Source organism: Sorex fumeus, unplaced genomic scaffold (assembly GCF_029834395.1).
Source record: "Sorex fumeus unplaced genomic scaffold, SorFum_2.1 ptg000229l, whole genome shotgun sequence".
Lineage (NCBI taxonomy): Eukaryota > Metazoa > Chordata > Mammalia > Eulipotyphla > Soricidae > Sorex > Sorex fumeus.
In genome coordinates this window covers 222501-249525 of record NW_026606286.1, presented here as the reverse complement: position 1 = coordinate 249525, position 27025 = coordinate 222501, and the positions used below count along the sequence as shown (strand labels likewise).

At 49.2% G+C, this 27025-nt stretch overlaps 1 protein-coding gene across 1 annotated transcript in view; it reads right to left on the bottom strand.

Annotated features, from left to right (window-relative positions):
* Nucleotides 1-26107, bottom strand: part of LOC130017883 (arylsulfatase F-like) — a 32214-nt gene extending 6107 nt beyond the window's left edge. Inside the window, exons 1-7 of the mRNA XM_056108651.1 lie at nucleotides 26029-26107; nucleotides 23106-23122; nucleotides 19187-19260; nucleotides 14962-15083; nucleotides 5579-5701; nucleotides 3617-4043; nucleotides 2091-2227 (exon numbers count right to left, since the gene is read on the bottom strand). Of these exons, the coding sequence (XP_055964626.1) occupies nucleotides 2091-2227; nucleotides 3617-4043; nucleotides 5579-5701; nucleotides 14962-15083; nucleotides 19187-19260; nucleotides 23106-23122; nucleotides 26029-26107 (979 nt within the window). The remainder of the gene's footprint in view (nucleotides 1-2090; nucleotides 2228-3616; nucleotides 4044-5578; nucleotides 5702-14961; nucleotides 15084-19186; nucleotides 19261-23105; nucleotides 23123-26028) is intronic.
* Between the last annotated feature and the right edge of the window lie 918 nt (nucleotides 26108-27025).

The window sequence follows — 27025 nt, the reverse complement described above, 5'->3', positions numbered from 1 at the left end:
ACATCTTATCAGGACATCTTTTTATGACATCTTATTATCTCATTCCTACTCTGGACAAACTTGCAGGCTATCAAATGTAGCCTGCCCACAGGGCAGAGTCTGGCAAACTCCCCGTGGCGTACCCAGTATGCCAAATACCAGTAACAATGATGGGTCTCATTCTCCTAAAGAGCCGTGAATATAATCTCAGGGCTAGGATGAAAGAGACGTTACTGGGGCCTGCTCGAGGCAATCGACGAATAACAGGATGATGAATGAATGAATGAAATGAAAGCTCCTTGATTCAGATTCCGATTTTCAAGGCATCTCCTACTGGCCCCCAAATCTATTACATGCCAACCGTCATCTACTTGGGAGAATTTCAGTGATTTGTCCTCAGCGAACAAATAAAGCTGATGATGTCATCATCATCATCATCATCATCATTTCTGTTCTTGGAGAGCTCCTGTCCCCGCGCCTGGCTGTCCTCACCGGGGCCCCTTGGAGGGAGGCGGGTTGAGTTTCCCTCCCCGCCCCAAGAAGAGCCCCAGCAGCCGAAGACCTCCAGAACCAGCCACCACCATGCTGAGACCACTCTCCACACTCATGAAGGTACCGGCAGAGGAACAAAGGCATGCGGGTCCCGGGGCTGAGATCTCCAAGCCTGCTCGGATCGGGGCTGAGCATCCTCCACCCAGATCCGCCGAATTCCAGTAGGCGGGGGTCACACCCACCAACTGGCCCCCTGGCGCCGTGTAATCCCATCAACAGCCAAGACTCAGAGACTATAAAACCCAGCTCCTGGAAGAGAACAGCGCAGAATCTCCTGCCCCCATGCCTGATGTCTTCGCTGTCTTCGCATGTCTTCGCTGGGGTCCCTTGGAGGGGGGTGGGTTAAGTTTCCCTCCCCTCCCCGAGCAGAGCCCTGGGAGCCAAAGACATCTTATTATCTCATTCTTACTTTGGACAACCTAGCAGGCTACCAAATGTAACCTGCCCACACGTCAGAGTCTGGCCAACTCCCCGTGGCGTACCCAATATGCCAAATACCAGTAACAAGGATGGGTCTCATTCTCCTAACCCTGAAAGAGCCTTGAACGTGGCACATTTTAGAATCTCAGGGCTAGGACGAAGGAGACATTACTGGTGCCTGCTCGAGGCAACTGACAAACAACAGGATTGTCATGATCATGATCGTGATGTCATACCTGCCTGAAATGGACCATCTCAGAAGACTGAGAATCCAATTTCCTCTCCAGCCAACTTGTACTCCCTTGCTCAAAGTTTGACCATGAGCCAAGATGGATTTTTTTCCCAAGACTTACCACACTGTCCTACCTTTAAATACATATACACACTCTCAATTTCTACCTACAGTCTCAATTTTATCACTGTCACTGTCAGTGTCCTCCCATTGTTCATCGATTTGCTTGAGCGGACCCAGTAACGTGGTGAGATTTGTTACTGTGTTTGGCATATCGAATACATCATGGGCAGCTTGCCAGGCTCTGCCATGCGGGCAAGATACTCTTGGCAGCTTGCCCTGCTCTCCGAGAAGGGCAGAGGAATCGAACCTGGGTCAGCCAGATCGGCCGCGTGCAAGGCAAAAACGCCCTACCCGCTGTGTTATCACTCCAGCCCCTGAATTTTATACAAAAGAGTATTCCAAAAAAAAGTTCTGCAGATAGAAAGTGGTGAGGGTTTTGTAACTATGTGAATGTACTTAGTGCCATAAGTCATCGAATTGATGGAGAAGATGTTGAAATTTTAGACTGTAATGAGAAGATATTTTTCAAAGATTAAAAGATTTTTTTTAATGATAATCCCAGAGGCACACAACCAAATCAACCGAATCTCGGAACCCAGCGGCATTTGGCAGAAATGCGTCAGGACTTTGCATTAAGCTACTAGCCGCCCTGGGTTGGAAAAGGTGCTGTCCATCTGCCTACTCACCCTGGTGGCTAGGTGGCCGCCATCGTCCAGAGACTATTGGACAGTCAGGTATGGGCCAGCACTGATGAGACATGTGGGGCCTCATGGGATGGGGGTACCATCGTCCACCCCAAAGTCCCCTCTGAGTCCTGCATTGTGAGTCCAGTACAGCCACTCACCCAGCATGGCGTCCATCTCCTGGACATTGTCCCCGTACAGGCCGTGGCTACTGGTACCCAGAAAGGCGTCGGCCGTGGGCAGAGGAGTGTGGACGTGGAGGAAGGAGAAGAAGAGGAGAAACGGCCCATTCTGGTTCCTGCAAATATATCAGGGGGTCTTTTCTGTGGAGCGGGGCAAACTGATGGCCGTGGGACCCCACGGGGGGCTCACGTGAGCAGGGAGGAGAGAGACGGTCACTTTCTCCCCATCCACCTCTGTCCCCCAGGACCCAGGGTGACTGGATTCTTGTCTCGCCTTGCAAAAAAAGGAATTTCGGGAGTAGACGGGCAGTGAAATAAATAGATTTTATTTGGAGGGTTTTTTATGGTGTGGAAGGGGAGACAGAGAGAGACAGAGAGAGAGAGAGAGAGAGAGAGAGAGAGAGAGAGATTGTGTGTGTGTGTGTGTTAAGTGCTCAAGACAGACCCCAGGCTTCTCCAAGGGCGCAGAGACCCCTACACACCCCCCAGCATCAGACAGGAACGCGTGAAAGTCCCCATCTTCCGAGGGGAGATGCAGGTGACACGTGTTCCCGGCCACGTGGGCACCAGCAGCACCCGGACTCGGGCAGCCTCTGCGCCCTCCCTGGGTCCAAGGCGGTTGCAAAACCCCCAGCATCCCCGAGAGGAGACACCCAGAGCCGACAGCCTTGGGTGTCGGCAATCTTGCAGCCTGGCCTCTGCGGTAGAGCACCAGGAATAAATTCCGGAAGTTTCTTCGTAGCCGTAACGACCCCCTTGCTTGCTCCCTCTGCTGCCTGTTTGCTAGTCCACGGAGGCAAATTCCCTGAGCATGTGTGTCGTTGTTGCGTGTCTGCATAAACTCTCTCACGTGACTCTGGTTCTTGAGGTCCCTGTGTGTGTGTGTGTGTGTGGGTTCGCCTCAGCTGTGCTGCAAGCACCACCTAGGAGCACTGCAGCCAGAGATGCTCTCACGTGCCCAGGGTTCGAGGAGCTGCTGGGTGAGGCAAGACGCTGCCCCAGGGTCTCCTGGAACCAGAAGCAACACCACAGCCTCTGGGGAGAATCATGGAACTTGCACATACACACACAAACACACGGACGCACAGACACACAGACAAACACACAGACACACACAAAAACACACACATACAAACACAGTCACAGACTCAATCAGACGCAGACATACACACACAAACACACAGACACACACAGATACAAACACACATGCATAAACACACACAACACACACAAATACACACAAACACACACATACACAGACACACAAGCACACACAGACATAGACACACACAAACACACACCTAAGAACACACACAGACACAGACTTTTTTTTTTCTTTTGGGTCCCACCCGGCGATGCTCAGGGCTTCCTCCTGGCTCTGCACTCAGGCATCACTCCTGGTGGTGCTCGGGGGACCCTATGGGATGCTGAGAATCGAACCCGGATCGGCTGTGTGCAAGGCAAACACCCTCCCCACTGTGCTATCACTCCAGCCCGGGAATTACCTTTCTAGAAAGGCAGTCGCTTCCTCGACCATGATGGAGCCCGCACGCTCTGCCTTCATGGGCTGCTCCGTGATGTCGTGACCTCGCATGAGGAGGCAGTCCCAGTAGCGCGAGGATTGGTGGCTCTCGGACCAGAAGTAGCTCAGGAGGACGATCAGGAGCACCGAGACGGGCACGAGCAGGCAGCACACGCAGAACCAGCGCAGGACTATCCCCAAGACGAAGGTGACCACGGCCAGGGCGATCAGGTGCTGAACCAGCCTACCCATCCTCCCTGAGAAAGCCAGCTCCGTGTCTCGGGAGGGGTCGGGCCAGCAGGTGTCCACCAGCGTTAAGGGCATGCCGTAGAAGTAGTCGAAGCCATGCTGAGAGGGGTGGTGATGGTGATCTCCGCGAACGTGGCGATTTAAGCCTTGATGCCACTTGCCTGAAATGAAGTACACACACACACACACACACACACACACACACACACGAGAAGTCAGATGCTGTGGCCACACACTCGCTCTTCATTTGGGAACAAGAACTCAGAACCAAAAATCAGGGTGACTGATTTTCCTCTTGGTTGTTGTTATTTTGTTTTCTTCCTTAAAAAAAAAATGAGCTAGCTTCTCGTTGCTTTGCAGACGTTTGGGTTAAGATGTGGTTGTTCACCCAAAAGGAGAGAGAGAAGAAAAGGGAACGCCCTGCCACAGAGGCAGGGTGGGGTTGGGGGAATGGGGGGTGGGAGGGGTACTGGGATCCGTGGTGGTGGGAAATGGGCACTGGTGGAGGGATGGGCACTCGATCATTGTATAATTGAAACCCAAGCACAAAAAATTGTAAGTCTACAACTGTACCTCATGGTGTCTTACTAATAAAATTTTTTTAAAAATTAAAAAAAAAGATATGGTTGTCCGACTCCAGGTGCCACGAGAAATCAAAGGACGAACAAATACATGTGAGTCTGTGGTGGACAAGGGGTGGGCTTCACCCAGGGGGAGGACGAAGCCAGGGTCTCCAAGACATGAGTGTCACAGAACGCGGAGGGCAGGCGATGGAAGGCTGAGTGGACAGGCAGAGGCAGAGAGAAGGAAGTAGGTAGACAGGAAGAGATATTAGACCGCAGAGATAGAGAAATACTGACAAACATGGATGGATCAATAGATGAAAGGATTGATGAATGGACGCATAGATAAACATAGAGTCAGACAGACAGATGTGTAGACATGTGCATAGATGTATGAAGAAATAAAGAAAAAAGAAGGAAAGGATAGAAGGAGGAAAGGAAAGAAGGAAGGAAGGAAGGAAGGAAGGAAGGAAGGAAGGAAGGAGGGAGGGAGGGAAGGAAGGAAAAAGAGATTGAGAGATAAAAGGAAGGAGAGGAAAGAAGGAAGAAAGGAGAGAAGCAGAGGAAGGAAGGGAGGAAGGAAGGAAGGAAGGAAGGAAGGAAGGAAGGGAGGGAGGGAGGGAGGGAGGGAGGGAGGGAGGAAGGAAGGAAGGAAGGAAGGAAGGGAGAAAAAAGAGATTGAGAGAGAAAAGGAAGGAGAGGAAAGAAGGAAGAAAGGAGAGAAGCAGAGGAAGGAAGGAAGGAAGGAAGGAAGGAAGGAAGGAAGGAAGGAAGGAAGGAGAGAGGGAGGGAGGGAGGGAAGGAAGGAAAAAGAGATTGAGAGATAAAAGGAAGGAGAGGAAAGAAGGAAGAAAGGAGAGAAGCAGAGGAAGGAAGGAAGGAAGGAAGGAAGGAAGGAAGGAAGGAAGGGAGGAAGGAAGGAAGGAAGGAAGGAAGGAGAGTTTGAGAGAGAAAGAGAGAAACAAGGAGAGGAAAGAAGGAAGAAAGAAGGGAAGCAGAGGAAGGAAGGAAGGAAGGAAAAAAGGAAGGAAGGAGAGATGAAGGAAAAGGAAGGAAGTACACATCCCGAGGAAGAAGTGGGCCCCCATTGGGCTGGTCTTCTGCATGTACAGAGACAACCAGCAGGGTCTTACCTATGAGGGCGGTGCTATAGCCCTGATCTCGCAGTAACTCGGCAAAGGTGGTCTCGTTGCGAGGCAGCCCGGCGGTGTCCCCCAGGGAGTAGATGACCCGGGTGCCATCGTTACTGGCCATCCCTGGGTGGGTGGAAGGCAGAGAAAGGGCAGGTCAGCTAGGGGCTCTGAGCTTGGAGAACGGGGACAGGCGGAAGACACGCCAGTCATGTTATCGGCGAGGCAATGCCCCACTGAGTCATAATCTTGTCTCATATCCAAGAACCTTTGGGATCAGAGCGATAGGACAGCAGGGAGGGCATCCGCCTTGCACGCAGTCAACCTGAGTTCCACCCCCGGCATCCCATAGGGTCCCCCGAGCATGGCCAGGACTCATTCCTGAGTGCAGAGCCAGGAGGAACCCCTGAGCATCGCCGGGTGGGACCCCTAAAAAAGCCCCCCAAAATCAAGGAATCTTTATTAGCTGGACAGCAATTCTCTCTCTAGCCCAGGCTGGGTTAGAAGGAGCAACTTTGACTGTAAAATAAAAATAATAATAAAATAAATAAAAACAAGGGTTGGTATAAAGGGTCAAACCATTTTTTTTTGGAAGTTCCCTAAGCAGGGAACAAATTTACAGGAGCCCAACAAAGCAGTTGGCTAAACAATGCGTTGGTTGACACAGAAACTCAAAATCAAGCCAGCAGTAATACAACAGAGACCACAAACACAGTAGGCTAGAGTTCAACAGAAATCACAGAAATCAAAAATAAGATAGTTCAAGCAAGAAGTAACCAATCCCTGAAGTAGTCAGACCGTCAGCAGAGTAGGAAAATAAACAATACACTAGTCAACCAATCGATTGATGTAGGAACTAAAAGCAGTTAGCTACACTCTGTACTGGTCCACTCCCGTCTCCCATCCATTTTTTTTTTACTGAATCACTGTAAGATGCAGTTACAAAGCTTTCATGTTTTAATTTCACACCATGATGGAACCCCCCTCCCTCCACCAGTGCCCATTCCCCACCACCAATGTCCCCAGTATCCCCCCATCCCAACCCTTCCTCTGCCTCCAGGGCAGACAATCTCCCCCAGTCTCTCTCTCTCTACTTTGGGGCATGATGGTTAGCAATACAGACACCAAGAGACCAACACGTTTGGTCCTTTATCTACTTTTATCTACTCTCAGCACACATCTCCCATCCCGAGGGATCCCTCCAACCCTCACAGACTCAGTGACCCCTTCTCTATCCCAGCTGTCTTCTCCCCCAGCTCATCGTGTTCATTTAAATGGCCAAGAGCCAATGGAAGTGGAAGTAGAAAGAGTGGATCCTTCTGCTTCATTGCATGTACTTATTTTTGACTTGGGGGCCACACCCAACTGTGCTCCTCGCTCTGCACTCAGGGACAGCTGCTGGCAGAGCTCAGGGCAACCCGATGGGATGCAAGAGATTGGGCAAGGCAAGCGCCCTGCCCTCGGCCCAGTCCCTCTGCAGTCCAAATTGGTCTTTGTAAATCTCACCAGCTCCATCAAAGTTCTCCAGTAAAAAGAGGTAGTGGTGACGCAGATGAGACAGAAAAGGGAACTGTGGGTCTCTGCGTTCTAAAGATGCTGAGACTCAGAGTTGGGATGTAGAAATGTTTCTTGGAAAGAAGGAGAGAAAGGAAAAGGAATTCCCCAGGTGGGAAGGAACTTGGTCTAGGACTCGAGTTCCAGGGCTCTTTGGGTGAGGGGCGTTATAGAGAAACTGGGTCTTTGTGTAACGGGGAATGCAGGGGACTTAAAGAGAAAAGATTTTTTTTGTAGACCCTTTGAAATGAAACGAAAATTGGGCTCTTGGCAAGTGTTGGAGAGAAGCAAGGATCTGAATTGAGCTCAGAGATTGCCCATTGTCTTAACTCTAGGGCAGAATTTTATGTTAGAGGATTGTTCACTGCAGGTTGACCAGAAAAAGCCCAAGAATTCACAGAAGTAAAAAATAATGTGGGCTGGAGTGATAGCACATCGGGTAGGGTGTTTGCCTTGCACACGGCCAACCCGAGTTTGATTCCCAGCATCTCATGTGGGTCCCCCCCTGAGCACCGCCAGGAATAATTCCTGAATGCAGAGCCAGGAGGAACCCCTGAGCATTGCTGGGTGTGACCTAAAAAGAAAAAAAAAGAAGTAAAAAAATGTAGGATGGCTTTTCTTAGCTAGGAACAGGGAAGTTCAGCCCGAGTGCAGACAGGGTGGGCACCAATGAAAACTTTCCACCCCCAAGCCAAATCAGCTCTAAGAGCACGTGTTATAAATCAATTACAAAATCACAGATACATATCACAGTTTTCCATTCTAACATTCTCTTATGGGTCTTCGCAAGGGTTCGAAGAAAATGCTGATTTGAGGAAATTCAACGTAGCCGTTCTGGTAAGACGTCATGATATTCAGGCGCTCCACATTGCTTGAGCCAGAAGCAAAGTCATGATGAGTTTGCAGTAATAACCTATAAAAACAGGCTCTGGCCCACGGCTTGGAAGCCGATCTCATGCGCTGGGGGAGAAGGCAGCTGGGATAGAGAAGGGATCACTAAGTAAATGATGGTTGGAGGGTTCACTCGGGATGGGAGATGCATGCTGAAAGTAGACTATGGACCAAACATGATGGCCACTCTACTGCAAACCATAATGCCCAAAAGGAGAGAGAGAGAGAGAGAGTAAGAGGGAATGTGTCTGCCACAGAGGCAGGGGGTGGGAAGGGGTGGGGGTGACGGGAGGGATACTGGGAACATTGGGGGTGGAGAATGGGCACTGCTGGAGGGATGGGTACTTGAACATTGTTTGACTGGAATGCAATCATGAAAGTTTGTAAGTCTGTAACTGCATCTCACGGTGATTCATTACAATTTAAAAATAGGGGCTGGAGTGATAACACAGCAAGTACTGCGTTGGCCTTGCACGCGGCCAACCCAGGTTCGATTCCTCCACCCCTCTCAGAGAGGCCAGAAAGATACTGAGAGTATCTCGCCCACACAGCAAAGCCTGGCAAGCTCCCCCTGGCGTATTCGAGATGCCAAACACAGTCACAACAAGTCTCACAATTTGTTGTGAGACGTTACTGGTGCCCGAGTGAGCAAATCGATGAACAACGGGAGGAGAGTGCTGCAGGATGGCCACCGAGACTCCGGACTGCTCATTGCAGCCGGCAAGGGTAAACTGAGGCTCCGTTTTTCACTGGGATGTCTGGGCGAGGGAGATGGCAGCTCAAGAAAGGAATCCCTATTCTACCCCACCCCAAGACAGGCCGCACCCTCTCCGTCCCCTCCTGCATGGCCAGAAGAGGTCAGAGTAGTAGGAATCTCCCCCCTACTGCCTTTTGGCCAGGGCTGGGGACTCAGGTTGCCACTGGGGTAGACCCCTATGAAGCCAGTGGCCCCCACGAGTGGCTAATAGGAGGCGGAGGGGAGAGGAAGGGTAGGGTCACTTTCTCCCAATCCGCCTCTGCCACCCGGGACCAGCTGGGAAGGCTCAGATGAGGGACGGAGCGAGGATTTGATTCTTTCAGGGAAAAATAAAGATGCTAGTCCTAGGCCTTCCTCAGAGGTGTTCTCTTCCTCACAGAAAGGAATTTTTTTCAGGAATAAGTGAGCAGAGAAGTGAAACAGATTTTACTGGGAGGTTTTATTTTTTTATTTTGAATACCCATCCCTCCACCAGTGCCCATTTCCCACCACCACGGGTTCCAGTATCCCTGCCACCCCGCCCCCCAATCCCTCCCATCCCACCCTGCCTCTGTGGCAGGGTATTCCCCTCTGTTCTCTCTCTCTCTCTCTCTCTCTCTCTCTCTCTCTCTCTCTCTCTCTTTCTCTCTCTCTCTCTCTCCTTTTGGGTGTTGTGGTTTGCAAAAGAGTTCAGCCTGATTTTCAGGGAGAGATGTTGGATGATTTACTTTCCATTGATCACTTTGTATATAAGGAGATGTCACGCGGCCGCATATGCGGCCGCATGGTTTGAAAAAAAAAATGTCCTGGCCCCCGCATGCCCGAGCTATGCTTGTAGACGCTTATGATCACCGGGGTTACTGGGAGGTTGTAAAGGGAAGGAGGAGGAGAGAGATTGGGAGATATTGGAGAGTCACGCACTCAAGAGAGACCCCGGGCTTCTCCAAGGGCGGAGAGACCCCTACACACACCCCAGCATCAGACAGGAAAGCAGGAAAGTCCCCATCTCCGGAGGGGAGATGCAGGCGACACGTGTGCTTGGCCACGTGGGCACCAGCAGCACCTGGGCTCGGGCAGCCTCTGCACCCTCCCTTGGCTCAAGGGGACTTGTAGGATTTCTTCCATGCCATCCCCATATACGGATTTCTAGCTAGGTGAGAGTTCGTTGCTACTCTACATTTGACGGGTTCAAAGGAGAAGGAACTGATCTCAATCAATATATTTATCTATAAGCGCCCTAAGTCTTAACCTGGAACAATTCTGTTAGTAATCTCTTATACCAGAGCCTAATGACAACACTCTTTACACACTTTTCTCAAAGGAAACGTTCCGGGATCCGTCTTAGCGAATTATTCATAACAAGCGACACAAAAAAATAAATGATTTAGGATCGGCCTTTCGGGGGCTGGCTTGGAAAAAGTGGTTGGGAAAATTCGAAATCATGGTGGGTCGGAAGGAGGAATCGTGGTGAGGTGGGTGTTGGAATGTTGGATGAAAGCAAATTGTTGTGGACAACTTTATAAATATAAAGAGGCAAAAATGAAAATTAAAAAAGGAGTTCGTTGGGGGTTCAACTGTCATTAATTGCCTCCAGGTCCTTACTTCCTTCCTAATTTTTTTTTTGGTTTTTGGGTCACATTCGGTGATGCTCAGGGGTTCCTCCTGGCTCTGCACTCAGAAATTACCCCTGGCGATGTTCGGGGACCCTAGGGGATGCTGGGAATCGAACCCGGGTCGGCCGCGTGCCAGGCCAACGCCCTCCCTGCTGTGCTATCGCTCCAGCCCCATACTTGCCGTCTCTGTCATTGCTGACATTTGTGTCTCTGTGGGGTCCAGCCTCCTTCTGCAAGGTCTGTCACTGGACCCAGGAAGATCGTACCTGGCCAGCTCTTAACTCTTGCAGTTTTTGTGTTGCTGGATTTAGCACTTCTCAGAAACTCCATTGCCAAGGGCCCTCTCCCACCTACCTACCTGCCTTCCCTCGAGAGTTTCAAAGACAGGATACAGAATAGCAAAGCATCCAAGGGACACAGGGGACAGGGTTAGAATGACAGTTCACAGGTCAGGACCCACGGTAGAGAATCGTGTAGGAACAAGACCAGGTCACCCTGCACTGAAGGCAAAAAGAAGGCGAGGGACCAGGAAAAGAGCATCAAACGCTGGAGCAGGCACTGAGACACAGGCCCGGTGACATTGTATATGGGTCAAGGGAGAGAGTGGACACTGGGGAGGGACACAGCTATTTACCCTGCCCGGTAAAGAAACGCTGACTTAGAAATTACATGCTGACGGGCTGGAGCGATAACACAGCAGGGAGGGCATTTGCCTTGCACGCGGCCAACCCGGGTTCGATTCCCAGCATCCCATAAGGTCCCCTGAGCACCGCCAGGAGGGATTCCTTAGTGCAGAGCCAGGAGGAACCCCTGGGCATCGCCAGGTGTGACCCAAAAAGAAAGAAAAGAAAGAAAAAAATTTAAAAATTACATACTGAGACATAAATCTTTCACACACATACACACACGTACAGACACATACACACATACACACATACATACACACATGAACACAGGCACACACACATACAGCCACATGCACATACACACAAACACACACATACATACACAGATGTACACACATACACACATGCAAACATTCAGACACATACACACGTACGCACACACACAAACACATACACACACAGATACAGACACTTAGACATAATCATACACACATAGACCCATAAATATACACCCATGTATATACATGTATACGCATACACACATTACACACATACACAGACACACACAGATGCATGCACGTACAGACACATACACACAGACACAGAGACATACATACACATGCACACATAAATATACACACATACACACAGGTACACACACCTACAGACATAGAAACATGTACACAAATACACACATGTACACACATACAGACATACAGAGATGTACACACATACACGAACACATATACACACGAACACGCACACACAGACACACAGACACACACAGAGACACCCTCATACACACAGACACACGCATACAGAGTGCCCAAAATGGGACTCTTCACACATCTTTTGCTTCTGCTTCATGGTGATCCAGTGAGACAAGCCAAACTCACAGGACTCAGCCCATGAGCCTAAGAACTCCCACGGGTCTACCAGGAGTGAATTCCTCCTCCTGGCACCAGAAGGTCAAAACGCATTGGTGCTGGGAAATGTTCCCTGGTGGAGGGGCGGGTGTTGGAACACTGTAGGGCTGAAACCCGATCGATCGTGAATAGCTTTGTAGGGGTCTCTCCCACGGGGATTCAATAAACAACTTTAAAAGAAAGAAAGAAAAAACACTGTGGAGTTCACACCCATTTCAATCAACTTCATCAAAGAGTAGTACTCCTACATTAAAAAAAAAAACTAGAAAGACAAACCGACATCCGGCTACAATTCTAGGAATAATTAACAAGGAAAAGGGTTTTGAAGATAAATATTATTGAGGATAGATTTGGAATCATAGTCAAGAGAGGAAGATGTGGAAAGGTTCACCCAAGAGGACAGAAGGAAGGAAATTGAGAATCTCCTGGAAATCCCTCAACAGAACTGTAGGGGAAAAATATTAAAACAAGCGTGAATGAAGCCTCAGTGAGAAAGTTCTGAAGAGCCCAGCTGTCTGAAGACCGTTCACGGGGAACAATGAAGAGAAACAACCAATAGTAAAGCAAAGAAATCGGATCCCAATTTTAAAAAAAAAGTAAAGAAAATAAATAATTTCAAAACATAAAAAAAAAAAAAGAAATCGGATCCCAGGTCCAAATTGGAAAAGAAGTTGAACTCTCACTATTGCAGACGAGACCTTGCAAACGCTAAGGACTCCACCAACAAAGTTCTTAAAAGCAGTAAACCAATACTGTATGGTTAAAGCTACAAATTTAATATACAAAAGCCCTGATATTTCTGCATGCCAAAGAATGAACAAGAGCACTTAAAAGATCACTGCAGCGAGAAGTAGAACAGGACACTTGGAAATAGAGAGATATTGCCTATTCGTGGATTGGAAGAAGCAACATTGTCAAAATGACCTTCCTACAGAGGGTATCGTGCAAATGTCACGCAATGGCCATTGAAAGTCCAATGACACTCTTCAAAGGCCTGAGACACAGGACTAAAATGTGGAACCATAACACTCCCCCTGATCAGGGAAATTCAAATCAAAATCCACAATGAGATATCATCTCATTTCATTAAGAACGACAGATTAGTGGCTGGAGCGATAGTACAATGGGGAGGGCGTTGGCCTTGCACGTGGCCGACCTGGGTTCGATCCCCAGCATCCCATAAGGTCCCCCGAGCACCGCCAGGAGTGATTCCTGAGTGCAGAGCCAGGAGTCAGCCCTGAGCATCGCTGGGTGTGACCCCCCCCCAAAAAAAAAAGAATGACAGATCAAACAATGTGTAAGTAGCCATCGTTGATATGTTTGGGATGTTAAAGGAACCCTCGTTCAATGCTGGTGGTGATGCCTTCTGGTCCAACCTCTAGATAAAGCAATATGGAGATCTCTCTAGAAAGAAATAGAACTCCTAAGTTGTACGATTTCTTGACACCTTCCCCCAAGCACAAAACATCATTATTTTTTAAATTAATGGAGCTAGGCACACCTGTGTTGATTGCAACTCTTAATATGATAGCCAAGATACGGAAACAAATCATGCTCAATTACTGACAGGTAAATCGAGAAGTTATGGTATCTGGGGCTGGAGTGATACCATAGCAGGTATGGCATTTGCCTTGCATGCAGCCAACTCAAGTTTGATTCCAAGCATCCCATAGGGTCCCCTGAGCACCGCCAGGAGTAATTCCTGAGTGGAGAGCCAAGAGTAACCCCTGTGCATCGATGGGTGTGACCCAAAAAGCAAACAAATAAACAAACAAAAAAGAATTTATCTGTATGTAATAGCATACTATGCCAACCCTGATTTTATCCCAGACACTACTTATGGTCTCCTGAACACCACCAGGAGTGATCCCTGAACACTTCTGAATTTGGCCTAAATATTAAAATCAAGTACGTAGGGAATAATAAACATTTGTGGAAGATTTTAAAGCACTATTAAAGAAGGAGAAGGAGAAGGAGAAAGAGAAGGAGGAGGAGGAAAAGAAGAAGGAGGAGGAGAAGGAGGAGGAGGAGGAGAAGAAGAAGAAGAAGAAGAAGAAGAAGAGGAGGAGGAGGAGGAGGAGGAGGAGGAGAGGAGGATGAGAAGAAGGAGAAGGAGAAGAAGAAGAGGAGAAGGAGGAGGAGGAGGAGGAGAGGAGGAGGAGGAGAAGGAGAAGGAGAAGAAGAAGAGGAGGAGGAGGAGAAGGAGAAGGAGAAGAAGAAGAGGAGGAGGAGGAGGAAGAGGAAGAAGAGGAAGTGGAAGATGAAGATGAAGAAAAACAGGAAGAGGAAGAAGAGGAAGAAGAAGAAAAGAGGAAGAAGAGGAAGATGAAGAAGAAAATAATAGAAAGAAGAAGACAAAGAAGAAGATGAAGAGGAAGAAGAAGAAGGAGAAGAAGAAGGAGGAGGAGGAGGAAGAGGAGAAGGAGAAGGAGAAGGAGAAGAAGAGAAGAAGAAGAAGAAGAAGAAGAAGAAGAAGAGGAAGAGGAAGAGGAAGAGGAAGAGGAGGAGGAGGAGGAGAAGGAGAAGGAGAAGGAGAGAAGGAGAAGGAGAAGAAGAGAAGAAGAAGAAGAAGAAGAAGAAGAAGAAGAAGAAGAAGAAGAAGAAGAAGAAGAAGATGATGATGATGAAGAAGAAGAGGAGGAGGAGGAAGAGGAAGAAGAGGAAGTGGAAGAGGAAGATGAAGAAAAACAGGAAGAGTAAGATGAAGAAAAACAGGAAGAGGAAGAAGAAGAGGAAGAAGAGGAAGAAGAAGAAAAGAGGAAGAAGAGGAAGATGAAGAAGAAAATAATAGAAAGAAGAAGACAAAGAAGATGAAGAGGAAGAAGAAGGAGAAGAAGAAGGAGGAGGAGGAAGAGGAGAAGGAGAAGGAGAAGAGGAGAAGAAGAAGAAAAAGAAGAAGAAGAAGAAGGAGAAGAAGGAGAAGAAGGAGAAGGAGAAGGAGAAGAAGAAGAAGAAGAAGAAGAAGAAGAAGAAGAAGAAGAAGAAGAAGAAGAAGAAGAAGAAGGAGGAGGAGGAGGAGGAGGAGGAGGAAGTTGCACACCTGATCGCACAGGGTACCTCCCCGTCAGGAACGCAGACCGGCTGGGGGTGCACATGGAGGCAGCCGCGATGTGATGCGTCAGCTTCGTCCCCTCCCGAGCGAGACGGTCCACGTGGGGAGTCCTGAGGTGGAAGCAGAGGGACAGGGTGAGGGTGGGGAGTCCGATGCGAGGGGGTGGGGCTGGGCTCAGAGACAGGAGGGCAAAGGGCCAAAGTGGAGATGGGGTTAGGGTCAATTAGGGATAGGGTTAGAGTCAGGGTTAGGGTCAGGATTATTTAGGGTTAGAGTTAGAGTCAGGGTTAGGGTTCGTTAGGGTTAGGGTTAGGGTTAGGGTTAGGGTTAGGGTTAGGGTTAGGGTTAGGGTTAGAATTAATTGGCGTTAGGGTTACAATTAGGGTTACTGTTATTTAGGGTTAGATTTGGAGTCATGCTTTTGTTTAGGGTTAGATTAAGAGTCAGGATTTGGGTTAGGATTAATTAATTAGGGTTAGGGTTGTCAGGGTTAGAGGTAAAGGTTAATGAGGGTGAGGGTTAGAGTTAGGGTTAAGATCAGGATTAAATAGGGTTTGGGTTGCAGTTGGGGTTAGAGTTATTTAGGGTTAGGTTTGGAGTCATTGTTGTGGTTAGGATTAATTAGGGTTAGGGTTAGAATTAGGGCTTAGGTTAAGATTAATTGGGATTTTGTTTAGAGTTAGGTTTAGGATTAATTAAGTTTAGGGTTAGAGTCAGGGTTAGGGTTATTTAAGGTTAGGTGTGGGGTCAGGGTTAAGGTTAGGATTAATTAAGGTTAGGGTTAGGGTTAGGGTTAGGGTTAGGGTTAGGGTTAGGGTTAGGGTTAGGGTTAGAGTCACGGTTAGTGTTATGTAAGGTTAGGTGTGGGTTCAGGGTTAGTGTTAGGATTAACTAAGGTTAGGGTTAGGGCTAGGGTTAGGATTTATTAGGGTTAGGGGTAGAGTCAGGGTTAGGGTCATTTAGGGTTAGGTTTGGAGTCAGGGTTGAGGTTAGGATTAATTAACGTTAGAAGTAGGGTTAGGGGCATGGTTAGAATTAATAGGGTTATGGTAAGGGTTGGAATCAAAGAGATGTGCCCGGAGCCGGAGGTTCTTCGTCCTCTTAGCTATTTCTTCGACGCTCTTGAAGGCGTTCCAAGCCGCTCTCTTCCTCCTGCGCAGCTCGGGTGCCAGGTCATTTGTCATGTTGACCTCTCGACCTAGGTACACATAGCTGTTGCATTCGGAGATGGTCGTTCCGTTGAGAGCGAATGGGGCGTCAGGAACGAGGCTGTTTCTCATAAACATTGTCTTGGTAAGATTCAGCTGTAGTCCTACCTTTCCACACTCACGGTCAAAGTCGGCCAGCATTTGTGCCGCTTGGCTGATGTTTGGTGTTATTAAAACAATGTCATCAGCAAAGCGGAGGTGGTGTTCTTTGATTCCACTGTTCTTCCTGCATTAACATATGCCTCAGAGACCTGGGCCCTACGCAAACAAGATGAGAATGCCATTCAGGTCTCCCAAAGAAGAATAGAAAGAGCTATGCTTGGAATATCACGTTTCACTCAAATGAGAGAAAGAATCGGGAGTTCCGACATCCGTCGACGTTCAAGAATCAGGGACGCTGTCTCATTTGCCAAGGTGTCGAAAATCAGATGGGCTGGTCACGTAATGAGATTTAAAGACGACCGTTGGACTAGAGCTGTTACCGACTGGATTCCACGGGATGTCAAAAGACCGCGTGGCCGCCCACCTACCAGATGGTCAGACTTCTTCGTCAAGATCATGAACGATTGGTTTGAGGCCCTTCATGTTCCCGGAGCGAACAGATGCCATTGGGCTACACTAGCACGCGACAGGGACAAATGGAGACGTTACTGGCACCCGTTCGAGCAAATCGACGATTAACGGGAAGTTAAGTGATTAAGTGATGGTAAGGGTTAGAGTCAGAGTCAGGGTCATTTAGGGCTAGGTTTGGAGTCACGGTTAAGGTTAGGATTAATTAAAGTTAATGTTAGGGTTAGGGTTAGTATTAATAAGGGTTAGGGTTAGAGTCAGGGTTAGAGTTATGTAAGGTTAGGTGTGGGTTCAGAGTTTGTGTTAGGATTAATTAAAGTTAGGGTTAGAGTTAGGGCTAGGGTTAGGATTAATTAGGGTTAGGGTTAGAGTCAGGGTTAGGGTCATTTAGGGTTAGGTTTAGAGTCAGGGTTAGGGTTAGGATTAATTAAGATTAGAGGTAGTGTTAGGGGTATTGTTAGGATGAAGTAGGATTATGGTTAGGGTTAGAGTCAGGGTCAGGGTCATTTAGGGCTAGGTTTGGAGTCACGGTTAAGGTTAGGATTAATTAAAGTTAATGTTAGGGTTAGGGTTAGTATTAATAAGGGTTAGGGTTAGAGTCACGGTTAGGGTTATGTAAGGTTAGGTGTGGGTTCAGAATTTTTGTTAGGATTAATTAAAGTTAGGGTTAGGGTTAGGTCTAGGGTTAGGATTAATTAGGGTTAGGGGTTGAGTCAGGGTTAGGGTCACTAAGGGTTAGGTTTGGAGTCAGGGTTACGGTTAGGATTAATTAAGGTTAGAGGTAGGGTTAGGGGTATTGTTAGGATTAAGTAGGATTATGGTTAGGGGTAGAGTCAGGGTCAGGGTCATTTAGGGCTAGGTTTGAAATCATGGTTAGGGTTAGGACTAATTAGGGTTAGGGTTAGAGTCAGGGTTAGGGTTAAGATTAATTATGGTTAGGCTTAGGGTTAATATTAAATAGGGTTAGAGTTACAGTTGGAATTAGGAGTATTTCGGGTTAGGTTTGGAGTCACAGCTATGGTTAAGATTAATTAGGGTTAGGTGTAGACTTAGGGTCTGGGTTAAGATTAATTACGGGGCTGGAGAGACAGCACAGCGGGTAGGGCGTTTGCCTTGCACGCGGCCGACCAGGGTTCGATTCCCAGCATCCCATATGGTCCCCTGAGCACCGCCAGGAGTAACACCTGAGTGCAGAGCCAGGAGGAACCCCTGTGCATCACCAGGTGTGACCCAAAAAAGCAAAAATAAATAAATAAATAATTTTTTTAAAAAAAAGATTAATTATGATGAGGTTTAGAGTTAGGGTAAGGTTTAGGATTAGTTAAGGTTAGGGTTAGAGTCGGTTAGAGTCAGGGACGGGTTATTTAGGCTTGTATCTGGAGCAGGGTTAGGGTTAGAATTAATTAGGGTTAGGGTTAGCGTCTCCAAGCCTGCTCGAATCGGGACTTGACCTCCTCCATCCAGATCCCCCGTCTTCCAGTATGTAGGCGTTACACCCACCAACTCCCCCCAGGGCCGTGTAATCCCACCAATGGCCAAGACCCAGAGACTATAAAACCAAGCTCTTGGAAGAGCGTGGCCGCAAATGCGGCCAAGCGACTTCTTATTGTCTAGTTCTCCCTCTCTCGGAGAACCCTACCGAGAGTATCCTGCCTGCACGGCAAAGCCTGGCAAGCTCCCCGTAGTGTATTCGATGTGACAAAACCCAGAAACAATGATGGGTCTCATTCCCCGGACCCTGAAACAGCCTCCACTGTGGCACTTGCTAAAATCTCAGGGCTAGGACGAATGGAGACGTTCCCGGTGCCTGCTCGAGGAAATCGGTAAACAATGGGATGACAGTGACAGTGACAGGGTTAGGGTTAGGGTCAGGGTTAGGTTTTGAGTCAGAGTTAGGGTAGGGATTAATTACGGTTCGGGTGAGAATTAGAGTGAGGGTTAGAATTAATGAGGGTTAGTGTTTGGGTTAGAATAAATCAGGGTTAGGGTAAATTAGGGCTAGGTTTTGAGAAAGGATTAGGGTTAGGGTTAATTAGGGTCAGGGTTAGAGTTAGGGTTAGGGTTAGGATTAATGAGGGTTAGGGTTAAGTTTAGGGTTAGGATTAATGAGGGTCACTGGTTGGGTGAATCAGGGCTAGGGTTAGGGTGAGGGTTAGGGTAGGAGTTAGGATTATTGTTAAGACTAAATAGGGTTAGATTTAGAGTTAAAGTTTGATTCATTAGGGTTAGGGTTAGATTTACCGTTAGGGTTATGATTAAGTAGGGTTAGGGTTAGGGTTAAGGTTTGGGTTAAGATTAATTGGGTTTAGGGTTAGAGTTAGGTTAGGAGGAATTAGGGTTTGGTTTAGAATTAGGGGAGGGTTAGGATTAATTAGGGTAACTGTATCTCCCAATGATTCATTAAAATTAAAAAAAGAAAGAAAACAAAGCTTTACTGGAGGGTGTCATTGCCAAAGCAGCCCAGGTCCCCGATGCCGAGATCGTCCACCAGGATCAGGATGAAGTTGGGCTTGGGCTGAGTGGGCCCCAAGCAGAGGCTGGCAGGCCAGAGAAGACACGCCCAGCTCAGCAAGATCTGACCGTTTCTGGAAAGCAGAGAGAGGGTGAGGCTGCAGGCTGTCCTGCCCTACACAGGGAGAGGGAGGGAGAGGGAGAGAGAGAGAGGATAGGGAGAGATGGGGAGACAGGGAGGAAGAGATAGGGGGAGAGAGAGAGAGAGAGAGAGAGAGAGAGAGAGAGAGAAGGGAGAGAATGAGAGAGTTAGCAAGGGAGAAAGAGTTAGGGAGAGAGAGCAGGAGAGAGGAAGAGAGGAAGGGAGAGAGGGAGGAAGAGAGGGAGAGAGGGGGTGGACAGGGAGGAAGAGATAGGGAGAGAGGGGGGAAAGAGAGTGAGAGAGGGAGCGAGAGGGAGAGGGAGAGAGAGGGAGAGAGGGAGGGAGAGAGGGTGGAGAGAGAGGAGACAGAGGGAGGGGGAGAGGGAGAGAGGGAGAGGGAGGGAGAAAAGGAGAGAGAGGGAGAAGGAGAAAGAGAGGGAGAGAGGGAGGGAGAGAAAGGAAGAGAGAGGGAGGTAGAGAGTGAGATAGGGGTAGACAGGAAGGAAGAGAGAGGGAGAGAGAGGGAAATAGAATAAGAGAGGGAGGGAGAGGGAGAGAGAGTGACAGGCAGAGGGAGAGAGGGAGAGAGAGGGAGAGGGATGGAGAGAGGGTGGAGAGAGAGAAGGAGACAGAGAGAGGGAGAGAGGAAGAGGAAGGGAGAAAGGGAGAGAGAGGGAGAGGGAGAAAGAGAGGGAGAGAGGGAAGGAGAGAAAGGAAGAGAAAGGAAGGAAAGGGTGAGATGGGGTGGACAGGGAGGAAGAGAGAGGGAGAGAGAGAGAGGGAGAGAGAATGAGAGATGGAGGGAGAGGGAGAGGGAGAGAGAGTGACAGGCAGAGGGAGAGAGGGAGAGAGAGGGAGAGGGATTGAGAGACGGTAGAGAGAAAGAGAGGGAGTGAGAGGGAGGGAAAGGAGGAGAGAGAGGGAGGGAAAGAGGGAGAGAGTGGGAAAGGGAGAGAGACGAGGGAGACAGGGAGAGGGAGAGAGAGACGGATGGGAGCACAACCAGCACCTCGGAAATGACAGAGGCGTGAGAGACGGTCACTCTTTGCCCAGGACCCCCCTAGACCCCATGTAATGGGGGGAGAGATAACTTGGACACTTTTGCCAATGATTGCCGAGTGGCTCTGCCTCTGTTCCACGCCAGGAAATGGCCTGCGTCGGCCCCAGTTGGGTTCGTTTTGGGGACGACCGGGAACAGAACCAGGCGCTGGAGCAGGACTTGCCTGTCCACACGCGCCCCTTGGTGGAGGGTGACCCTGATGCTGACAGAGTCTCTCTGCAGAGCCCCAGCAGGGGGAGGCAGCCGGGGGCTCCTTCTACCCACAGGGACCCCAGTGGGAGCCTTCACGCCCCTGCCCAGGGCACTGGCCAGGACCCCCTTACCTGAGCTCCATGCTGGCCCTCGACACACTCACAACCTGCGGCCTCTGCACAACCAGCGATGGAGCCCCAAAGTCCCTGGGGATAAAACAAGGCATTGGGCGGAGGTGGGGGTGGTTCCCGGCGCTCACCTGTCTCAGGGTGGCTTTCCAGACCTGGCACAGAGCCTTGGCTCTGCCGGGCATCTTCCTCAAAGCCGCTGGCCACCAGCCAAGTCTTGAACACATCTGGGTTGACACCCCAAGCGTGGCCCTGCGCCCAACGCTGCCTGCAGTTCAGCCGGAGTCCGGGAAGAGGCTCAGTCCTGAGACCCGAACTCGCGTGGCCAGTCCAGCAACTCAGCTCGACTTAATCCGGCGTCTGCTACAAGACTCATTGCTACCATGGCGGCTTCTCTGGTTTGAGATCCTGGGGGTTGTTGGTTTTTGTTTCGTTTTTGTTGTTGTTGTTGTTATCAGACTGAGAACTGGGCTGGAGCGATAGCACAGCGGTAGGGCGTTTGCCTTGCACGCAGCCAGCCCGGCCGAGCCGGGTTCGATTCCTCCGCCCCTCTCGGAGAGCCCGGCAAGCTAGCGAGAGTATCTCGCCCGCACGGCAGAGCCTGGCAAGCTCCCAGTGATGTATTCGATATGCCAGACACAGTCACAACAAAGTCTCCAATGGAGACGTTACTGGGCCCGCTCGAGCAAATCGATGAACAACGGGAGGACAGTGCTACAGTTGTTGTTGTTCTTGTTGTTCTTGTTGTTGTTTGCAGACATCAAAGTGCCAGCCATCAGGGAACGCAGGGCCCAGGAGGACTGGTCCGTAGTTGGACGCTTGCCACAAGTGTGTTTGTGGGGGACGCAAAGGACAGTTAGGGTGGACAAGGGACCAGTATCACAATAGTAGTCAAAAATTGTGTATTCAATGCCTTTTCAGCAATTCTGATTGTTTGGGGGGAAATTCTAAACAATCATGGTGCATCTTTTGTCGAAATGATGAATGTAATCAATGTAGAGAAGAGTTAAATAGAAATCATCTGCCTCACAGGCATTTGGAGGGGTGGGAGGGGGGGTATACTGGGGTTCTTGGTGGTGAAAAGTGAGTACTGGTGAAGGGAAAGGGGTTAGATCATTGTCTGACCGAGACTTAAACCTGAAAGCTTAGTAACTTTTCCCACAGTGATTCAATAAATAAATATAAAAAGAAAAATCGGTCACGGTCACGGTCCTCCCGTTGTTCATCGATTTGCTCGAGCGGGCCCAGTAACGTCTCCATTGTGAGACTTGGTTGTTACTGTGTTTGGCATATCGAATACGTCACGGGGAGTTTGCCAGGCTTTGCCGTGGGGGCAAGAAAAATAAATAAACAAAATTTTAAAAAAAATTAAGGTGGAGTTCATGCCCAATTCAATCAGCTAATCAGTGGCTGAATAAATAGCAGTACTCCTACAAAAAAATTTGTGTATTTAGGGGGCTGGAGCGATAGAGCCCAGTGGGGAGGGCGTTTGCCTTGCATGCGGCCTACCCGAGTTCGATTCCCAGCATCCCCTGGGGTCCCCCGAGCACTGCCAGGAGTCATTCCTGAGTGCAGAGCCAGGAGGGACCCCTGAGCATCGCCGGGTAGAACCCCAAAAACAAATAAAAAGAAAGAAAGAAAGAAAGAAAGAAAGAAAGAAAGAAAGAAAGAAAGAAAGAAAAGGAGAGAGAGAGGAAGAAAGAAGGAAAGAAAGAAAGAAAGAAAGAAAGAAAGAAAGAAAGAAAGAAAGAAAGAGAAGGAGGGAGGGAGGAAGGAAGGAAGAGAGGGAGGGATAGAGGAAGGAAGGAAAGAAGGAAGGAAGGAAGGAAGGAAGGAAGGAAGGAAGAAGGAAGGAAGGAAGGAAGGGAAGAAGGAAGGAAGGAAGGAAGGAAGGAAGGAAGGAAGGAAGGAAGGAAGGAAGGAAGAGGGGCTAGAGCAATAGCCCAGCGGGGAGGGCGTTTGCCTTGCACGCGGCTGACCCGGGTTCGATTCCCCAGCATCCCATAGGGCCCCCCGAGCACCGCCAGGAGTCACTCCTGAGTGCAGAGCCAGGAGTCAGCCCTGAGCGTCGCCGGGTGGGACCCAAAAAGCAAAACAGAAAAGAAAACTCTCCTTCTGGCTCCCCCCAGCCCACTCTTAGCCTGGTGTGTCATGCAGTGGGGATTCAAAGGTGGGGTTGAACATTAACCAATCAGCCAAGAGAGGGAAAGGTCACTCCTCCAGAGGAGAACTCAAGGACCAAATCTCCTCTATAGACGTTCCTCCAGTTGACTAGGAGACCCCGCTCCAGGGCAGGATTCGATTCAAGGTGTCTTACCTTCTTTTTTCCCCAGCTAGTAGCACTGTAGCACCGTCCTCCCGTTGTTCATCGATCGGCTCACGCGGGCTCCAGTAACGTCTCACAACAAATTGTGAGACTTGTTGCTGTTGTTGGCATATCGAATGCGTCACGGGGAGCTTGCCAGGCTTGGCCGTGCGGGCGGGCGAGATATTCTCGGTAGCTTGCCAGGTTCTCTGAGAGGGGCGGGAGGAGTCGAACCCAGGTCGACCTTGTGCAAGGCAAATGGCCTACTCACACCTTGCCCTGGTTCCTTGAGCACCGCCAGAAGTGATTCCTGAGTGCATAAGCCAGGAGTAATCTCTATGCATTGCCAGGTGTGACCCAAAAAGCTCCCCCTCCACCCCCACACAAAAAACCCACAAATAACCCAAAATGACATTGCTAGAAATATTAGAACTACAATATTCACCACAACGATTTAAGTGGATCACTAGCTGGGGTGGCTGGAGCCATAGCACAGTGGTTAGGGCGTTTGCCTTGCACTGTGACGGACCCGGGTTCGATTCCCAGCACCCCATAGGGTCCCCTGAGCACCGCCAGGAGTCATTCCTGAGTGCAGAGGCAGGAATAACCCCTGTGCATCGCTGGGTGTGAACCCAAAAAGACAAAGAAAAAAACAAATCTTTTGTAAAGAAAATGTTCAGGAACCTACTTCCCCTTCCTTCACTTCAGCACCAAGTTCTGCAAGAGCTGGAGATGGAGCTGGACTTTACTCTTCTGAGTAATTAGTCATGGGTCAGGTGACACCGCAGGGTCCCCCGGAGATAAAAGCCTAATTCAGACTCTGCCTACAAGCCAAGACCAGCTGGGATAAGGGAGATTTCTTTCTTTCTTTCCTTTCCTTTCCTTTCTTCCTTCTTTCTTTCTTTCTTTTCTTTCTTTCTTTCTTTCTTTCTCTTTCTTCCTTCCTTCCTTTCTGTCTTTCTTTCCTCCTTCCATTCCTTCCTTACATTCCTTCCTTTCTTTTTTCCTTTCTTTCCTTCCTTTCTTTTTTCTTTTTTCTTTCTTTCTTTCCTCCTTCCATTCCTTCCTTCCTTCCTTTCTTTCTTTCTGTCTTTCTTTCCTCCTTCCATTCTTTCCTTCCTTTCTTTCTTTCTGTCTTTCTTTCCTCCTTCCATTCTTTCCTTCCTTTCTTTTTTCTTTCTTTCTTTCTTTCCTCCTTCCTTTCTTCCCTTCATTTCTTCCTTCTTTCCTTCCATCCTTCGCTTCCTTTCTTCCTTCCCTTCCTTCCCTTCCTACCCTCCCTCCCTTTCTTCCGTCCCTTCCTTCCCTTCCTTCCTTCCTTCCTTCCTTCCCTTCCTTCCCTTTCTTCCGTCCCTTCCTTCCCTTCCTTCCTTCCTTCCTTCCCTTCTTTCCTTCTTTTCTTCCTTCCCTTCCCTTCCTTCCTTCCTTCCTTCTTTCCTTCCTTCCTCCCTCCCTCGTTCCTTCCTTTCCATTATCCCACGCTCCTTCCCTTCCTTCTTTTCCTCCCCCCTTCCTTCCTTCCTTCCTTCCTTCCTTCCTCCCATCCTTCCTTTCTATAGTTTTTTTTTATTGAATCACCATGAATGAAAATGCAATTCATGACTTGAGTTTCAGTCCTACCATGTTCCAACACGCGTCTCTTTCTTCACCAGTGTCAACTTCCCTCCACCCACGTCCCCATGTCCTTCTTGACCTGTCCTGTGGTAGGCAGTTCTTTCTTTTTGCTTTCTCTTCCCTCCCTTTCCCCCTTCCCTTTAAGCACTGTGGTTTCCAGTGTTGTTCCTGAGGAAGTTTTTCTTCCAGTCTTAAAAAAAAATTATTGAATCACCGTGAGATGCAGTTACAAAAGCTTCATGTTTGAGTTTCAGTCATACAATGATGAAACCCCCATCCCTCCACCAGTGCACATCCCCCACCACCGATATCCCCAGTATCCCCACATCCCACCCCTCCCCCTGCCTCCAGGGCAGACAATCTCCCCCATCCTCTCCCTCGACTTTGGGGCATCAGGGTTTGCAATACAGACACTGAGATCAATATAGATCAATACAGATCCAATATACATCACGTTGGGTCCTTGATCTACTCTCAGCACACATCTCCCGTCCCGAGCGACCCCTCCAACCCTCCCTGACTCAGTGACCCCTTCTGCATCCCAGCTGCCTTCTCCCCCAGCTCAGGAGGCGGCTGCCAACCATGGGGCAATCTTTCTGGCCCTGGTCTCTACTGTCCTTGGGTGTCTGTCTCCTATTATGTTATTTTACTATATTGAATCACTGTGAGACACAGTTACAAGCTTTCCTATTTGAGTGTCAGTCATACCATGATGGAACCCCATCCCTCCACCAGTGCCCATTCCCCGCCCCCAATGTCCCCAGTATCCCCCCGTCCCACCCCTCCCCCTGCCTCCAGGGCAGACAATCTCCCCCAGACTCTCTCTCAACTTTGGGGCATCGTGGTTTGCAATACAGACACTGAGAGGCCATTCCATTGGGTCCTTGGTCTACTCTCAGCACACACCCCCTGGGAGAGTTCTATTTTTAATCACTTTCCCTCCTTCCAGCATCCGTCATCATCCACAGTGACCCCCTTCACTGTGTCACTGCCGTAGCGGTCCCTTCCCTGACCGCCACCCCCCTCGGCCCTCAGTGACCAGCTTCCCACTGGGGACCCCTGTGGCCAGTCATTACTCCCTTTCTCTCTCTCTCTCTCTCTCTCTCTTAATGATTAGGGATACATCTTATTCCTCACTCCATAGAATCCATCATGGTGGCAGTCACTGCTTTGAGGCTCATGACACGGTGAAAGGCCAGGCGTGGGCAGCTGATACCCCCAGCTCCTGCAGGCACAGAGGCCCGTGGCCCAGTTCAGGTCCGACGAACTTTGTACAGAACCAGGCACTTGGAGTCTGGGGCCACCATATGCCCCTCAGGGGCCCAGTAGGACCGAGTGTGTTTCATACGAGGTGGGGGGGAAACTGTGCAAACAGAAAACGTCACCCCGTGTTCGGTTTTGTCCAAACAGGAAGCAGAATTCCACTTCATCCACAGAAATGCTTTCCCACTGCACCACATCCATGCCCCCCAAATGGTGTTTCTGTCTTTGCATGTTTTTTTTTTGTCTTTTTTCTTTCAGCTCCCCCTGGGAGATGAGAGGGAGTTTCAGATGAAGATGAGGCAGGAGGGGCGGAGGAAGGCTCTGCCCCCAAATCGGAGGCACCGAGCGACGGTACGTGGACCTAAGAGCCACAAGTGTCAGAGCAGCTGACACGGAACCCAGCCACGGGCAGCTGACCTGTGATGAGCGAAAGCCAACTAGTGCCCTGACTCGTGATCTCTGAACCTGTTCCACAGCTCTGAAAAATGCAGTCATGCTGGGAAGAATTTGGGGTGGAGGGAAAAGAGAGAGAGAGAGAGAGAGAGAGAGACAGAGAGACAGAGAGAAGAGAGACAGAGAGACAGAAAGAGAGAGAGAAAGAGATAGAGAGACAGAGAGAGACAGAGAAAGAGGGGAAGAGAGATAGAGAGAAAGAGAGAGAGACAGACAAAGAGAAGAGAGAGACAGAGACAGACAGACAGAGACAGACAGAGAGATAGAAAGAGAGAGAGAAAGGGAAAGGTAGAGAGACCGAGATAGAGAAAGAGAGGAAGAGAGATAGAGAGAGACACAGAGAGAAAGAGAGAGAAAGAGAGAGAGACAAATAGAGAAAGACAGAGAGACAGACAGAGACAGAGAGACAGAAAGAGAGAGAAAGGGAGGGGTAGAGAGAGAGACAGAGAAAGATAGAAAGAGAGGAAGAGAGAGACAGAGAGAGAAAGAGAGACAGAGAGAGAAAGAGAGGCAAAGAGAAGAGAGACACAGAGACAGACAGAGAGACAGAAAGAGAAAGAGAAAGGGGGGGTGGAGAGACAGAGATAGACAGAGAAAGAGAGGAAGAGAGCTAGAAAGAGAGACAGAGAGAGACAGAGAGACAGAGGAAGAGAGGAAGAGAGATAG